The 16131-nt window shown below is 30.4% G+C and overlaps 1 protein-coding gene across 1 annotated transcript; it reads left to right on the forward strand.

Annotated features, from left to right (window-relative positions):
• Window positions 1-10764: 10764 nt before the first annotated feature.
• Window positions 10765-15838, forward strand: LOC118062219 (E3 ubiquitin protein ligase DRIP2). The gene is made up of 8 exons (XM_035075950.2): window positions 10765-11117; window positions 11230-11436; window positions 11948-12047; window positions 12509-12845; window positions 12996-13441; window positions 13567-13617; window positions 14538-14610; window positions 15247-15838. The coding sequence occupies exons 2-8, from the start codon at window positions 11307-11309 to the stop codon at window positions 15418-15420; spliced, it is 1311 nt and encodes a 436-aa protein (XP_034931841.1). The 5' UTR covers window positions 10765-11117; window positions 11230-11306; the 3' UTR covers window positions 15421-15838.
• The last annotated feature ends 293 nt before the right edge of the window (window positions 15839-16131 follow it).

Raw genomic sequence — 16131 nt, forward strand, 5'->3', positions numbered from 1 at the left:
AAACACTAAAGATAGATTATCATGTTTGAGCGTCCGGTTGTAGTTATTTTTTAAAAAAAAATTAAAAAATATATTAAAATAATATTTTTTTTATTTTAAAAAAATTATTTTTAACATCACCGCATTAAAATATTTAAAATTATTATATTAATTTAAAAAAAAATTTAAATACTTTTAAAATATAAAAAACGTAATTTATTTATCCTTTCATGCCGATTAGAAAGCAGTAGACGACAGTGCAATTCCCCGTGTTGGGAAACTCTAATAAAGTGGCTTGTTTATGCCACGAGACAGGAGGGTGAAGGGAAGGCCAGTACCGTGGCAAAATGGTGTCGACACCAGCGTACAAAAGAGTAGAAGCAATTTCTCAATGTTCATACCTTTATATTTCAATGTATTCACCTGTAAGATTTTCTTTAATTTTTTTTGTTATTATTTGTTTATTTCAGATAATTTTTAAGATTTTTTTTTAAAATTTATTTATTTATTTTCTTATCAGATTTAATTTTTCTTTTTTATTTTAGCGTAATTTTTAGATTGATATCTTTTCTCGATTTCATTATTCAACATTAAATTGTTTAGAAATTAATCTTCTTGATTGAACTCAAATCTAGTATTTTACAGGTTAGATTACAAGTTTAAGAAATTAGCTCGGGTTACGCAGATTCGCTTGGGGTTGCTTAGTTTTTATTTTTTATTTTTTATTTTTTAAAGCATAGTAAAATAACCAGTTGACCCTTAAAAGCAAAATTTCTTTAACTAGCACCCAAGAGTGTTTTTTCTGTTATAATGGATTTGATTGAGAGGAAATTTAGTATTTTAATAAATATAAAATATAATTTAAAAATAAAAAAATGGCTAGTGTGTGCCATGCACCACCAACAAGTGAAAACATATGCGCCCTTCAGACAACGCGTGAGGCGGCTAAACACCATGACGCCTTCTTCTAGGGCTTTTTTTTTTTTATTTCATCTTGGATGTTGTTTATTTTGAAAAATAGGTTTTATTATTTTCTATGGTTTCCTTTCAACCAAGGTATCCCGATCTTACTGCCTTGGCAACAGATTTGACCAATGAATCCAAGTATTTTTTCAGAGTTTTTTTTTGTAATTTTTTTTATTTTATCCTTTAATATTGGACTTTTTTTAAAAAATTAAGCTTCATCATTTTTTGTTTTTCATTCTATTAGATATCATGTTTGCATTACCTGACTTGTGAAATTTGGTAGTCTTACCTTGGTTTGTGAGTGTTTAATTTTTTTGGGCTTTTTTTTGTTGACTTTTTTCCCATCCTTTTACATCTATATTGTTAGGAATTAACCATCATTATTTTCTTCAATGTATTTTCTATGAAGATGGCATAATCTCATGACTCGAGTTATGAATCTGCATGCTAGCTCGAGTTGACTCGAGACGCTTTATTTATCCTTTTTTCTTTTTGATTTTGTTCTTTAGAACCGGGTTATCTTGGAATTTGGCTTTGTTATTTTATTTTATTTTGACAAGTGTTCTTTTCCTTCTAGTTATCGTCATCATTTTTTTAAAAAAAATTCATTCTATTTACCGTAATTGTTTTTTCTATCATATAATTGAATTAACACAAATTTTTTTAAAAAAAAATACACTCTAGCAACATCCAAGCATCATTTTTTTATGTTATAAAAAAATCATCCCAGTCCATGGCGAAGCACGAGACAACCTATCTAGGATATGATTAAGAGTGGTCATATAAAGATCTGATTGTAAAAACGTTTATCATAAGAAATAAACTATATTTTTAAAAAATACAAGGAGAAAAAACTTTCAAATAAGGACCAATTTGCAAATAAAAATAAAATATAGAGACTCAAGTATTTTTAAAAAAATTCAAGGACCAAAAATGAAAATTTATATATAAAAAAGCATGTAATAAAGAATATTAGTTACCAAATAAAGAATGCAACACATCAAATCTTTCCATTTCTTTTCTTTTTTTTCACATTACACAATTGATTACATTACATTTTTTTTTATTAACCATGGTTGTCCGACCAACTTACATATACCTCAACTAATCCCACGAGTCTTAAAGTTAACGATCATATAAGCCTCTAATAACCTTGAGGTTTCTGGGACTCAAACTTGTAATTTACAAAAAATAAATTTAGAACATGACTAGTTGAATTATACCCATAGTTTTGAAACCCGACACGGCCCAATGGGTTGACCCGGGACCTGGCCGATCCGGGGTTGAAACCAGACTGGACTAAGAAAAAATGGAGGAAGAAAAAACTCAGCGTGACCCGGTCAAGACCCGGAGCAAACCCGTTGACTTTTATTTGTTTTTTGTTTTTTTTACTAAAATGATGTTGTTTTAATTTTTTTTAAAAAGTTGACCTGACTAACCTAGTGACCTGATCAAAACTTAAAATATAGATTTTAGACTGGATCGATCAGCGGGTTAAAACCATGATTACACCCCTCATACTTCGATTACATTTATTTTATCCCATACATGCCGTCACAATTTGATGACTATGGGACCACTCCCGTAGCATAGCATTAAATTCCTTCGTTTACACGTTCCATCATTTGTGATATGATTGCTCTTGCGTAGAAAAGAAAGTTGCTAAAGGAGGTTGAACAACTTCGCTGCAAGGTATCTGTTTAGGTAAGAATAATTAAGCACATAAAAGGCTATGCCTATTTTCTTTGAAAGTGATAAAGTAAACCCTAATACCAGAGATTAACTTGTTGAAATTTATTTTTGCTATTTATCCAAATTATGATTTATTTATTTTTCTTACATATAGTCGTCGTGGGAAATGCATTTCAGACAGCAACGCATCGCATCCAGACAGTTACTTGAAGTTAGCTGCTATCTGTATACAATGCTGATCGGAGCACAAGTTGTTGAGTTTTGCAGGATTATAAATCATAGTATGCTATACAAGTCCATTTTCTATCCCTGCAGGGCATAGATTTGCTGTTAGAAAGCATTCAGTTCCCCAGATAGGATGAACTCGGATGCCTTCTTGTTGACAGTGATCATATATCGTGTCAGCTGGCCGGTGACTCTTCCGAATCATGTGTCAAGTAGACAGTTGACAGTCTGCAGCAGATCAACATTTCTTCTTTTTACAAGGTCTATTGCATAGCCTTTTGCCAGTTTAAAAATTTGGGTTTTTTTGCAAGGTCATACACTGGCTGCTCCTTAGAAGTAATATTTATAACTTGCATGACCCATGCCTGGCATCTTTTCTGATAATTAAATAGAAAGAAAAAAAAAATTAAATGTCGTCAAATCAAGTCAACCCATCAAAAGATCCGTATCATGAAAATCTGAAAAAAATTAAAAAGAAAAAACAAAGCTAATATTGTAGTAATTCATAGTGTTTTTTTTTTTTACAAAGGATCAATGGAAAAAAAAAAACATGTAAAAAAAGAAAAAAAAAAAAAACACATTGGGAAAGCTACAGTGTTTTAAAGAAATAAACAAAAAAACTACAATTTCAACCAGTTCAATAGTAAAAAAATAAAATCAAAAAAAAAATTCTGAAAAAAAAGTGCAAAAATTGACAATTTGAAAAAAAAGAAAAAACATGTGGGGAAATCTAAAAGTTAGATTATCATTCAGCTCAATATTGAAAAAATAAATTTTTTTAAAAATATATAGGGAAACACTGCAGCAAAACAAAAACTATATAGGGGAAACACTGTAGCAATCCATTATTTAAAAAAAAACTACAAAGCTAACTTCTCAACCAACTTAATATATAAAAAAAAATCTACAAGGATCATGTTGAAAAAAAATCATAAAAAGAAAAAAACCAATGTATGAGAATATTATAGCAATCCATAATGTTTTAAAGAAAAAAACTATATAGTTAAATTTTTAACCAGCTTAATATTTAAAAAAATTAGTAAAGATAATTTTGAAAAAAAATAAAAAAAAGAAAAAAATAAAGACAAAGAAGTCAATTTTGGGTAAAGAAAAAAAGAAAAAAAAACATGTAACCAAAAAAAAAAGAAACAAAAGCAAAAAAAAAAAAGCTACAATTAAAAAACTGCTACAGGACAAATATATATATAAAAAAAAAACTGTTTCTGTAAAAAAAAAAAAAAATCACAGCTGCTACAGTGATTTCCCCACACGTTTTAGAGTTATTTAATAGAATGCAGCAGATCATAGGACCTAGGGGGAGTCTTAGACTCCTTGCGTGGAGATGAAGAGAGTCTGCAGATATTGTATATTCTAAACATAATCGATGGCTAAAAGTCAAATGTAGCTTAATAGGCTGCTTTAAACAACCAAAAGCAAGACTGAAAAGCAATAAATTACCAATAAATCTGGAAATAATCAAAACCTAAACAGTATCAAGGAAAGAGATGAATAGAAAAGTTATATTAATCCCCCAAGAACAGCAATTTGGATCGGTTCTGTAGGTCTGGTTCGCAGAAGGGCTCTAAAATGAGTTTTCGGGGTGGATTTTGACCTTAAAAACAGCTTCAGGTGGTTTTTCCGATCAACCACGCCGTGGATTTCCAAATAAGCTTTTCGGATTGATATGATCTGCATCGTCATTGAGATGAAAAATCACGACACATTAAAAGACCATAATTCTGGCTGCGCTGCCTTAATCCAGGACATACAATTCATTGCGGTGTATGAGAGGCAGGTAGGGTTCAATTTATTATGTGTCGTACCACATTTGACATTAACGAGTTACCAACAAATAATATGGCAGGCTAACCTGGTCTTCACGTTGCCGAAGTCTGATATGGAAGGACTGAAAGTAAATGGGCCGGAAGCTGGAATTATAACACGTGGCTGATTCTCATTGAAGAGAGTTGGTCCCCTCTTATTCCATGAAAAGTAGATTTTAGAAAATTATATTTAAAATTTTTAAGTGCTTGTTACAAAATAGTTTTTAAAAAATTGTATTCAAATTTTTTTATATTTTTTTTTATTAAAAAAAATTAATAAAAAATACTTTTAGTGAAGGAAAAATTTTATATATTTCTAATAAAGTTTTTTATTTTTATTTTTTGAGGAAAAAAATTTTCAAGAATTACAAAAAATTTAAAAATATCTTGTTATTTATTGATTATATCAAATTTAATTTTTAATTTTTATTATATATTTTTTTTGAGTGTTTTTTTCAATTTCATTCCTTATAGTTTGGTTTATTTAATTAACTTCAATACTCATTTCTTTTATTTTTATTTTTTTAATTGAATTTTTTTTATCTATCATATTTTGTTTCTATTTTTTATTGTATTATTTTAATTGTTGTTTAATTTATGAAATTAGATTTTTTTTTTAATTTTATCATTCTTTAATTTTTCTATCTCTTAGATCTAATATTTATTCTTTTAATAAACTTGAAGAAAAGAAATAAAAATATTAATAAATTATTTTTTATTTTATTTTTCTTGATATTGTTAATTACTGAAAAATATTTTTTAATTTATTTTTCATGACATTATCAATTTTTAAAAAATAATTTAATTTTCAGAAATTCACTTTATACAAAAATAAATTTCTAAAATAAAAAAATATATATATTTTTAAAAAAAGGTACTCGGTTAAGATGCTATGCGTGAGAAAATTAGTTAGTGAGCTTGTCTTTGCGTGGGAACTTGAGCTGGAAAAGTTGTTAAAGTTAGAAACAGCCACTCCATGAATCAATAACAAGCTCTCTTTTCAAATTCAAATTCAAATTCCTAACTTTATATTACTCTCCGATGTATATTTAAAAAAATATATAATTTTTTATATATACACACTATTTCATGCTTAAAAATTTAAATTAATACTTTTTTAATATTTTATAATCTTGATATACTAATATAAAAAAATCTAAAAAAAACTATTCTACGCATTTTGAAGGAAAAAGAATTTTTAAAAAAATATAATGCATAAGATAAAAAACACACAGTTAATCTTTGAAATAATCTTAGAACCAGCAATTCATTTGAATGGAGTATGAGATTGCAAATATATTTTCAAGGGATGTAAAATCATATGCTCCGAGACAGTTGCTGAGTGGGCTCCAAAATCCTCTGTTACACGTTAAAGTCAATTAAATACGTGATGCGTTTCCTTGTCTAATTTTCAAGAAGCCACTCCGCGTTCTCTTTTGACTTTCCGATGCCAAATTGCAATGTTTCCCTGCCTTTTTCCAAACCACTCTAGTGTGAATGGAATACATTTCCCCGTTATTTATATATATAAAAAATTGATGTGATTTTGTTTTAAATTTTTTTTGTTAATATTAAATAAGTTGAGATTTTAACTTTCTGATTTGCTTTTTTTTGTTTTATTTTTTAATTATAAAATTAACATGGCTTGTAGATTTATCAGGATAACTCATGTTAACCTGATTTATAAATTTGATGGGATTTTATTTTTTTTTTCTTTTCTAATTGAACTTATTTTTTTATAGTCTATTTTTTATATATAGTTAACAAAATAGTTTAAGATAAAAGTTATATTATTAAAATTTATGAAGTAACAAAAATTAAAGGGTACGGGAAAATTACCATTCACTTATACCTGTTGCATTATGAATTACATTGTTTTACTTCTTTTATTTTGCCTTTCGATTGTTCAATTTTTGTTATAATTTACTTTTCAATTTTTTTTAATTTTATCTTTTAATATTAAGATGGTTGAGAATTTAACTTTGTAATTTGTTTATTTCTTTTTCTTTTTTGTAGGCTTAGTGTGGTTTTGTGGGATTGTTAAGGTATTCTTGGTTGCCTCAGTTTACAGGTTTAAAGGAGTGTCTTTTTTATTATTATTTTTAATTGAACTTGATTTTTTTATCATCTTGTTTTTTCTCATGTAGTTAAGAAAAACTAATTCAAGAGAAAAGTTAAGTTATTAAACTTTATAAGGTCCACGGATTTGTTCACATGTATGACCGATTGACTTGGTTCACGGGTCTGACAAGATTAATTATTTTTTTTAATTTGTTTGATTTTATCATTAGATATTGGGTTAATTGTGAATTTAATTTCATAATTGATTTCGTTTTGTTTTTTATAAGGTTGTTGTGGTCTTAAGAAAACATCTTACTATTAGGTTAGTGTTTAATTTTTTGCAATTGTCTATTTTTTTTATCATATATTTAAATAAAAAAGATTAGTTTTTTAAAAATAAATTATAATCCAAATGGAGTTCATAACCCGGTTTACAGGTTTAGCTTGCTAGCTCAGGTTACGCGATTCGCATGTTTAATGAATTTACTCACCAATCAAACATTTTTTTTTTTGTCATTTGATTGTTTTTATTTTATCATTCAATACTAGATTAGTTGGGAAATAGACAACATGATTTATTTTTGTTTGTTTATTATATGGCTATCATTATCTCAAATAAGTGTCTATTTTTAGGTTGGTGTTCAATTTTATAAGCATCTATTTTTATTATATGATTAAATAAAAATAGTGTATAAAAAAAAGTTATTAAACTTAGTAGAGTCTATAACTCAGATCGTAGAGGAACTGAGATCGATTCAATTTGTCATTGTCTCAATATTTTTTAAAAAAATATCATCTTGAAGTTATTTTAAAATTTAAACCGTGTTTTTTTTTTATGGTCATCAAAGTTTCATTTGGACTCATGAAATTAATTAATTTGAGTTGGATTAGCTACCATGCGGTTTAATTGAAAAATTAAAAACTTGAGTTAGGTAAAGAGCTAAGTCGGAAGGTTTTAAAAATGATAATAACGCTATTAAAAAATATTTTACACTTTTAATATTTTTTTTATATATTTAAAAAGAACTTGTTTCGATACAAGGCAAAGTACAGGCAATAGAATAGTTATTATCTATCATCTGTACCTTGCTCCTTCTTCTCTCTTTTTTTTTTTATCACCTTTCTTTAGTGGGATTTCTTTCTAATTACTATTCATTTCTCACCTTGCTTCCTTTTATGACTCCTAAATTCGTGTATTAAAATTATTTTTTCTCTAAACACACCATGCCAATATGAAATTATATTTTTAAAATCATCTAAAAAAACATAATCTTAATTATCAAACAATATGTCTGAGAATAATATTTATTATCAAAATAAATAAATAAAACTCTTCTTTCCCTTCTTATTTGCTCCTTTATTTAAGCACTAGCAGTAGCTTTTTCATTTTTGTACCAACATGCCGTGCTTATTAAGTTTCCAAACAACAACGTGCCGCTATGGAATAGTAACCCGACGACCTTTTTTTTTTTAAAAAAAATAAAATAAAATTAGAGTGGTAAAATAACTGTGAAACAACCATTTTTCTTCTAATTAAATATTTTTCATGTGGGGATGCGTGGGATCCTGTTGTGATTTAGCTAACTCATCAATGAATACAATTTCCTTCCCATGGAAGGCGTTTTTATTTTTATATTTTAAAAATAGTTTTTTAAAAAATTAATTTTTTTATTTTTTATTTTAAATTAATATTTTTTTGATGTACTGATATTAAATATTATTTTAAAATATTTTAAAATAAAAAAATAACCATAACTACCTTTCCACACACGCTTCAAAACCCTTTGATTGAAACTTGTCGTTATTTATATTGTCACGAATTGATCTTTCTTTCACACCACAAATGTTTATTTGATTATTAATTAATTAATAGAGATGGGAAATTGAATTAAATCCAACTGTTTCTGCAGTGTTGAATAATGGAAATAGATCCGTGTTGCTGACCTTGCTAACATGCACATGTGCGCACAATAGCACAACACCCTCGCAAGTCGCAATTCTCGCAGTCGCTTGCACGAAACCCAACTCAAGCCTAGTACGCACCTTCCTCGCCTACGCACCCCTGGCGCACTCTATCCTTACTCCCCATCTCAAAACTAAGCAGTTGAACTTGTCTAGCTGTAACATGGTCAATTTGTTTTTTAAAAAATAAAGCCTAGTAGCTGTACTTGTGTGGCTTAACATTTAAAAAATCATTATTACCGTTGTTTCTTTACATTATGACTCATTAAACAAGGAGATAAATAAAAAACTAACTATTTCACCAGCCTTCTGTCGCAGATCATATATATATATATATATTTAAAAAATTATATATGTAGAATTTTTTTTATGTGTTTTTTGCAGTTTTAAAAAAAATTTATTGCAAATTTAAAAGTTTATCCATGTATGTATTTAAATAAATCAATGACTGTATGTGTTAATAAATGAAAATAAAAAGTCATTAACAATAACTAAAAATAAATAGATAAATATAAATAAAAATATTTAACATCACAATTCGAGACATTTAACTAATTATGTTTGTTAAATATTTTTATTAAAATAATAATTTTATTCAATTAAATAATAATAAAATAGATATAAATATGAATTGATTGAATAAAATAAAACAAAAAAATAATATAAAATATTACACATATTAGAATTTTTTTTTAAATAAACATTTTTATTTTTAAAAATAAAGTTCATTTACACAAAATATAAAAAAATATAGATGAATTTAAAACAATCTATATCAAAAAAGAATTAAATAAACAAAACAAATCACAAATAAGTGATATTAATTGAAAAATAAAATTTAAAAAATACATATTAAAAAAATATTAATTAGAAGAAAAAATAATAGCCGAGATATTGTGGTTTAATTAATCAAACTAGTGATCCGAGCTATAAACTCAAGCAGGTTATAAACACACATGCGCGCGCTAAGTTCCTTAGCGTAGATAGCTTGGGCTATACACCAAAACTTGGTTTTAATTTTTTTAATTTTTGATTTTTTAAGGAGTGGACGATATATTGTCAACAAGTCTAGATTCTGGCTATTAGTGTGGTGGCTAAAAATATAGAATATTATATCTTTTGCCCTAAAAAAACAAAATTTATGCTATTTCAACTTCAAAAACCTCGCCAACACTCTCGAAATACCTACAAACAAACTCATTAATAAAAAAACCAAAGGAAATCTAAAAACATGAAATCAAACTGAGTTAAATTTATCTTCAGTAATGTAGATTTGTTTTTTTTCATGTAATATTAAGACTCTAACACCACCATCAAACTTATCCCATAACATGGAACACGTGTAAAAAAAAATTAATCTTGATGGTAAAAAGTGGCTTAAATAATAATTTTTTATCTTATCACTAGAATTCAAAACCCCTCTTCTTCAATTAGAGATTGAACAATAGCACAAGTGTATCTCTTGTATCAAAAGTGAATATTTAAAATTTTAAAAAATCTAAATTATATAAATCACATTATTTTAAAGATCAATGGTGTAGTATATTTTTCACGAAATCCCTAACATGTCACCAATGTTTGACATATTTTTCATTCCAATCCCTTTTCTTTTTATTTTACTATTGCTTAAAAAATAAAAAATAACTGGTCTTCAATTAAGATCAAATTACCTAAAATAAAATTATAAGAATCAAAATAAATTATTAAAAATAAACAATAAGTTTGTAGTGTTTCGTGAGTGTGTGAACATTCACCATCTATAGTAAAAAAACCCACACCTTTACTGTCTTCTATTATCATGGAAAATAATATAAAAACAATAATTAATTAATTAATTAAAATAACCAGGTTCACGCTCATTTTTTTTTTAAGAAATAAATAAATAAATACACGATTCATTTAATGTTATTTAAACCCTACTCGCCCCGGTCAACGTGGGTTCGAACAAATTGCCTTTAACGCAAGCCGAGTCTAAAAAAATTAATTTGAAACTAATTTCATTTGATCTACTTACTCAATAAGTTAATTTATGATTCTTTTGATTTTTTTTTAATTTTAATATAAGATTGTTTTAACAAAGATTTTTGTCTGTAAAACAAGTGATGCAAGCCTTACATCGAGTCCACTCATCATGCTATTTCTCAACGAGATCTAGACGGGTTATATATATATATATATAAACATCCTTTTGTCAAATTTGTAAGTTCAAAATCGATCCACCGAAACCACACGAGCATTCGGCACAAATCAACATTATAACCCAAATGTTATAATATCTAACCCTGCCTTGTGTTTAATAATAATATTTATTCTCTGTGTCTAATTAAATCACAAAAGCAAAGAGAAATCTCTCCCCACTACTCGCATCTCCACCGATCGACAGAACAATCTCATGCACTTCTCTAATTGGTATGGTAGCTCTCTTCTATATGTATCGTTCTTATTCTCTGGTCGAATGCAGATATAGAGATATGGACGTGAATCAATTAAAGCAGGTGTACTGTGGGTTTGTTTCTCGCAGCTGGTAAAACATAGCATGCAGCGGCTGGATGTGGACGTGGAGGAAGGAAGGATTAGAAAGGAATTGAGAAAGTTTTGATGGGAAATCAGAATCATCAGCATCAGGTGGTGAAAGTGAGGAGAGAAACGATTGAAGCATGCATGACATGTCCTCTCTGCAATAAGTTACTTAGAGATGCCACTACCATATCTGAGTGTCTACATACGTGTCAGTCTCTCCTTCTCTATCCATTTGATTGTTCTTTTGCCTTCATCTGGGTCATTACTGGGTTTATCTGGATTTGTTATCTTGGTTTTGTCCTTGCTTTGACTAGGTAGTTCTGTAATTGTGTTTAAAGAATGTGGGCATTTAGTACTTCCCTCTGCACCAGGATCTTAGATGATATCTATCCCTTTCTAGTTAGATTCCTTGCTTGATGAAATTAAAGTTGAATGTTGAATGTTGGGCATAATTTTGTTAATTGGAAAGTCTTTAACTCTCTTTTCCAATCTAATCTTAACTTTCTGTCGGGCTAGCTGCTGCTACTTGGTGGAGTAGTTTATCTGTTACAATGTAATCCTCTCAAGTTCAAAGTTAGATTAACCTAGTTTATGAATTTTCTATTGTTTATGCGAGATTAAATTTGGGTGAAGATTATTGTTTTTGAGCTTGTCAAGTCGGTAGATGAAAAATCTCTAATATATTTTTGTTTTTATTTCATTTTTCAAATTTCATCCAGTTTGCAGGAAGTGTATATATCAGAGGATATCAGATGAGGGACTAGATAGCTGCCCCATATGCAATATCAATCTGGGTTGTATTCCATTGGAAAAATTAAGGTAAGATTTTTGCTGTTTCTACTTGGGGGAGACTGAGAGGATGCCTAGCTGATATATATGGACATACACACACTGCTATAAATGCAATTGCTATTTTTGCAATCTGTTGAGGCAACAATAGTATTGTCATGTTCATTGAAAATACATGCACATGCATAATGTAGTTACTTAGATTGTGTTTAAGAGTGTGGTTGCGGTTGCTTTTCAAAGTGTTTTTCGTTCAAATATTCATCAAAATAATGTTTTTTTTTTAAAAAATTATTTTTAACATCAGCACATCAAAATGATTTGAAAACACTTAAAAAATATAAAAAAAATTTAATTTTTTCAAAAGCGCTTTTGAAACGCAAAAATAAACAGGCTATTAGTTGTAGATTACTATAAAATTTTGGTAAAAAAATAAGTTTTTTGTTGTTTGAGTCGTGACTAATCGATATGTATCACTGGCAATTGGTAAACAGGCCAGATCACAATTTGCAAGATGTGAGGTCCAAGATTTTCCCATACAAAAGAAGAAAGGTAGAGGCACCTGAAGTTGTAGAGTCGGTTACATTACCAGTTATAAGAAGAAAGGAGAGGTCACTCTCATCATTGGTAGTCAGCACTCCTAAAGTTTCCACTCAGACTACCACAACAGGAAGAAGAACAAAACCTTTTCCAAGAAAGGCTGCTGCTTTACGAGGTTCAGGTTTTTCAATTGAGAAACCCATTAAAAAGGAACATGATCGTGCTGAAGACAGTCCAGAGAGCTCAAGTTCACCTGAAACTCCGAAAAAGTTCAATCAGAATACACGGCAGGTAATATTAGCCATTATAGTAGTTTCTACTTTGGTGGATGCCTAATATCATTCTAATTGACTGTTGATATAAACTCATTTTCATTTATGATATCTTGAGAAACGGTCCATTTTACTATAAAGTCTCAGAACTGCTGTCTAACCATCGCAGAATTCTTCCTCTGCCGAACCTAGTCAACCTGCTCCTGATGATGAAGCAGAGAATGGGGCCGAACCAAGGGATGGGAAGTCAGATCTCTGGCAACCTTTAAATTTTTTGGTGGAAGTTGCAAACAGAACCAAGTCATTCAAGTCTATTCCACAAGTTAATGATGCTAAATTAGAATCACGACCTGTCCGTGACAATGAACCTCAAGTGCATAAAACCAAATTTAAGGAGAACAAAGACAAATCAAAAGTAAAGGATGAAAAGAATAATATCGATAATGTCTCTGAAGGAACAGTGGAACCAAAAAGGTTGCGCAGGATTCGTCGAAAAAAGGCAGCTTTTAATAACGTTTCGGGCATTTCATCCCCAGCGGTGCTGCACACTGCTGCTGCAAAGCAAGAAAGAAGAAATGGCCCTGTTTGGTTTTCACTATTGGCTTCTGAAGAACAGTGAGAAACAACCCCAGCTTTTCAACTAGATAAAACTTTCTATACCAGGAGTCTAATGTGTTTGCTTACTTAAATGTTCTTTCATTGTGTTCATATAGTTATTTCACTTCTTTTTTTTTTTCCAGGGAAGGAGATGCACCTTTGCCACAAATTCCTTCAAGTTTTTTAAGGCTAAAGTGAGTTTCTTTTGTCTTCACTGCATTCTTGTATGTACTCTTCATCTTTATTTTTCTTTTGCTATGAAGAATCCTACCTGCCTTTTTATTGCAAAGATATTACTCCAAGTTTCGGTACTTGGTATCTAGGAGCATAATGAAATTTTTTTGCTTGAGTTATGCTGGTTATATGCTAGAACAACAGTCACTGCCTGAGAGAGTGAGATTAACCTTTAACCATGTTTAGGTTGGAGGCTTAGAGATGTAAAGATGTAGGGAAATCCTCAAACAATGTGCGTTGAGGTGGTGCAGATTGTGAAAACAATGAAAACTCGAGTCATGACTTCTTGTAGATGCATCTGACTCATCTAAAGTCATCCTTTCTTTGTTACACAACCTATTCCAGCCAGAGGTCTGGAGGTTGCAGTATGGAAAGTGCGGAGAGGGAAAACCTGCGGATCTATCCAATTCAGAGAGTGTATCTCAAGACATTTGCTACCAGTCCCAAAAGGGACAGGTTATCTAAATTGACCAACTATGCCTAATTTGATAGATTCTATGCACATCTGAGCATATGTGAAGACCATTTCAGTCTGTAACTTACAGCTGAACCTGGACACTATGCTGGTCTGCTCTCTGTCCTAACTGGTAGAAGGTGCTGCAAAGAACCTGATAAACAACTAATTCCTAGCAGAACTCAGGGTCCACTGTAGATATATCAATTGACAGGTTAATATGTTTCCTTTTATCTTGTGATGGATTGTTTAACAAGTTTTTTTCCGCATTCAAGCTAAGTAATAATCCTCCCAGAAACACCCTGGAAATATTTAATTGCAAGAACCCAGTTTGAAATATGAAAAAAAAGCTTTTTCTGGTGAATGAAGTGTGAAACAATTAACTAATTCCAGAAGACGTGTTACACTTATTTTGCTCTATGGCAGGGATGGAAATGTACCTGTTTCTTTCATCCAGAAGTACTTGGTGAAGAAGCTAGACCTCACTAGTGAAGTTGAGGTGAGATGTGTTGACAAGCTTTATGTTCAGATCATTTTTAGCTAGGGTTAACAAAAAGAACCCGCAACATTTTAGTGTTAAGTATGTTTTTTTTAATGCATTTACAAAACAGTCTGACCTTGGAAAACCATGTTATCATGTTCCTGCACGCTAGTTTTGTCATGTTACAACAATTGAAGTATAAGAGATTGGAATTAAGTGCTAAGATCATCACATGTTGCCTTTAAAATGCATATCCTGCTCTTTTATTTATATCTTCTTATTACTTTTTGAGCCCTGCACTTGTCATTAGCACACATTACTCATGAACTGATCTCATTACTCATGTCTTCTAAGTCTGATTTCCTGTTGAAATTTGATTTTGCATTTGTTCCTGCAATAATGTGAGCAGATTTACCACGAGTCGTAGATTGTTTCTATCTCAGGAAATCAAATGTTTTGGATTTATTCTGCCATTAGTAAAGGGTGAACTAAGTATTTGTTTAAATCACGAGGAAGCATTTTCAATTAAGCAGTAGAACCCTATAGTAATTTTGTTATCAATTTTCCTCAACTTGCATTCGTTAATGATTTCAATATAGAAATACGCGTGTCCAATTCTCATTCTTGCTACTCCACTGTTTGGTATTCTTGCAGGTTGAGATCAGATGCATGGGAAGACCAGTGATCCCTACATTACTATTGCGTAATTTAGTTGATCAGTGGCTACAGGCAGCACCAAAGCCTGAACAGGTTCCAGTGTCTGCTGGTTCCTCGGCAAAGGATTTTGTGATGGTGCTGGCCTATGCTCGAAAGGTCCCAAACACATAACAATGCTCCTCTTCAATAATGTCCATATGATTCTCTGAACCCCGTGGCAACAAAGTGAGGTTTCTCCTAGGCTTGAATACCCACGAGCATGTCTCTCACGACTAGTTCCTCCATGATATTTGCGGTGCCTTTGCTGTAACCACAACAGTCTGCTACAGGGAACAGGGGATGGAAAGAAATTCTTTGATTCAAGGTTATATAAATGCAGGGCAATCTGCACAATAGTGTGGCATTACTTGCTGTTAGCCGACTGTGATGAGGTGCAAGTTCACGGGTGTTCTTTCAGTTATTGTATGATTATATACCATCTAGTGCAAAACTTTCAACTGGGACCATCCCCTTTCTTGTATGCATATTGCACGATTTACATGGTGCTAGAAGATGTACTATTTGCTCAATAAGACTTTCGTTCTCATCATTTTCTGTGGTTAAAGCTGGATCTGCCTCGTTGACTGTCCTCCACAATAGAAGGTTTTATATTTGGTGCCTTTTTTCTCTGTTGAGTTGAGATCTTAGTTTTGCCCCAACTTGACATGTTTTTTTTTTTTAATTATTATTCTTTTATCATTTTTACATGAGTTTTTGCATTACCCAGCTGAATATTGGTGGCTGCTGCTCTCTCGAACGCAAAGCGTCCCATTTTAGACTGTTCGGGGCCTCAATCTATTTAATCATCGAGTAGATGGGCCGCCCTGTCCTCGTGCCCACGCG

The sequence above is a fragment of the Populus alba genome, chromosome 5 (assembly GCF_005239225.2).
Source record: "Populus alba chromosome 5, ASM523922v2, whole genome shotgun sequence".
NCBI classification, from domain to species: domain Eukaryota; kingdom Viridiplantae; phylum Streptophyta; class Magnoliopsida; order Malpighiales; family Salicaceae; genus Populus; species Populus alba.

Excerpts from the sequence above, each read along its gene's own strand:
- LOC118062219 (XM_035075950.2), top strand. The coding sequence starts at position 11,307 with ATGGGAAATCAGAATCATCAGCATCAGGTGGTGAAAGTGAGGAGAGAA. Across the intron at positions 12,048-12,508 it reads ATTCCATTGGAAAAATTAAG|GCCAGATCACAATTTGCAAG; the intron begins GTAAGATTTTTG and ends ATTGGTAAACAG. Across the intron at positions 13,442-13,566 it reads CTATTGGCTTCTGAAGAACA|GGAAGGAGATGCACCTTTGC; the intron begins GTGAGAAACAAC and ends TTTTTTTTCCAG.